This window comes from Terrapene carolina, unplaced genomic scaffold (assembly GCF_002925995.2).
Source record: "Terrapene carolina triunguis isolate 2854851 unplaced genomic scaffold, T_m_triunguis-2.0 Scaffold401, whole genome shotgun sequence".
NCBI lineage: Eukaryota > Metazoa > Chordata > Testudines > Emydidae > Terrapene > Terrapene triunguis.
In genome coordinates this window covers 353365-354799 of record NW_020664752.1, presented here as the reverse complement: position 1 = coordinate 354799, position 1435 = coordinate 353365, and the positions used below count along the sequence as shown (strand labels likewise).

At 70.6% G+C, this 1435-nt stretch overlaps 1 protein-coding gene across 1 annotated transcript in view; it reads left to right on the top strand.

Annotated features, from left to right (window-relative positions):
- Positions 1 to 764: 764 nt before the first annotated feature.
- LOC115271312 (zinc finger protein 568-like) overlaps positions 765 to 1435 on the top strand; it is a 5881-nt gene continuing 5210 nt past the window's right edge. The window contains exon 1 of the mRNA XM_029912961.1: positions 765 to 998. Coding sequence (XP_029768821.1) covers positions 813 to 998 — 186 coding nt within the window. The 5' untranslated portion in view covers positions 765 to 812. The remainder of the gene's footprint in view (positions 999 to 1435) is intronic.

Here is a 1435-nt window from a genome sequence, read left to right as displayed (position 1 = left end):
AAAAAAAAAAAAAAAAAAAAGCCGCGATCGGCGGCGGCAGTTTAGCGGCAGGTCCTTCGCTCCTAGAGGGAGTGAGGGACCTGCCGCCCCCGAATTGCCGCAGGTGCCGCCCCTCTCCCTTGGCTGCCCCAAGCAGCTTGTTAAGCTGGTGCCTGGAGCCGGCCCTGGCAGCGCCCGGCCCAACGGGGCCCCGATCTCGGTGACTCTGTGTCTGGGCAGCGCCCGGCCCAACGGGGCCCCGATCTCGGCGACTCTGTGTCTGGGCAGCGCCCGGCACGACGGGGCCCCGATCTCGGTGACTCTGTGTCTGGGCAGCGCCCGGCCCGACGGGGCCCCGATCTCGGTGACTCTGTGTCTGGGCAGCGCCCGGCCCGACGGGGCCCCGATCTCGGTGACTCTGTGTCTGGGCAGCGCCCGGCCCGACGGGGCCCCGATCTCGGCGACTCTGTGTCTGGGCAGCGCCCGGCCCGACGGGGCCCCGATCTCGGCGACTCTGGGTCTGGGCAGCGCCCGGCCCGACGGGGTCCCGATCTCGGCGACTCTGGGTCTGGGCAGCGCCCGGCCCAACGGGACCCCGATCTCGGTGACTCTGTGTCTGGGCAGCGCCCGGCCCGATGGGGCCCTGATCTCGGTGACTCTGTGTCTGGGCATCGCCCGGCCCGACGGGGCCCTGATCTCGGCGACTCTGTGTCTGGGCAGCGCCCGGCCCGACGGGGCCCCGATCTCGGCGACTCTGTGTCTGGGCAGCGCCTGGCCCGACGGGGCCCCGATCTCGGCGACTCTGTGCCCGGGGAGGGGGGACCCTTGGTGCCATGGTCCGGCCGGGCACTGGGACCCAGCAGACTCCGGAGCCGGGGCTGGGTTCCTGCTCTCGGCCGGGGGCTCTGCTGGGTCCCGGTGCCCCGGCCCGGCTCCGGCTGCTGGGAGCGGGCCTGGCAGCGGTTTCCTGCCGGACGCAGAGCGCAGCGCCCAGCTGCGGGGATGAGAACGAGAAGCAGGTACCGACTCGCCCGCGCCCCGGGCAGCAGCCGGCTCCGGCATGGGGAGCCGCACGGGCTGGCGGGCTCCGGCCGCCCCGACTCCACCGGCCTGCCCCGCAGCGGCCTGCCCGGGGGGGAGGCGAATGTCAGGGGAGGGGTCTGGGGCAGCCTGGGGAGGGGGGTCTGGGCTGTGCGTGAGGACGGGGGTGGGGGGAGAGGAGAGACACCGGGACACCGACAGACACAGGGACACACACGCAGATGGACACAGGGACGCACAGACAGACACAAGACACACAGTCAGACAGACATGACAGGGATACACAGCTAGACACAGGACACATAGACAGACAGGAAGAAACCGGGATGCATGGACATAGGGACACAGACAGACAGACACAGGACACACAGACAGACGCACGATCCACAGACAGACACCGGGATGCACAGACAGA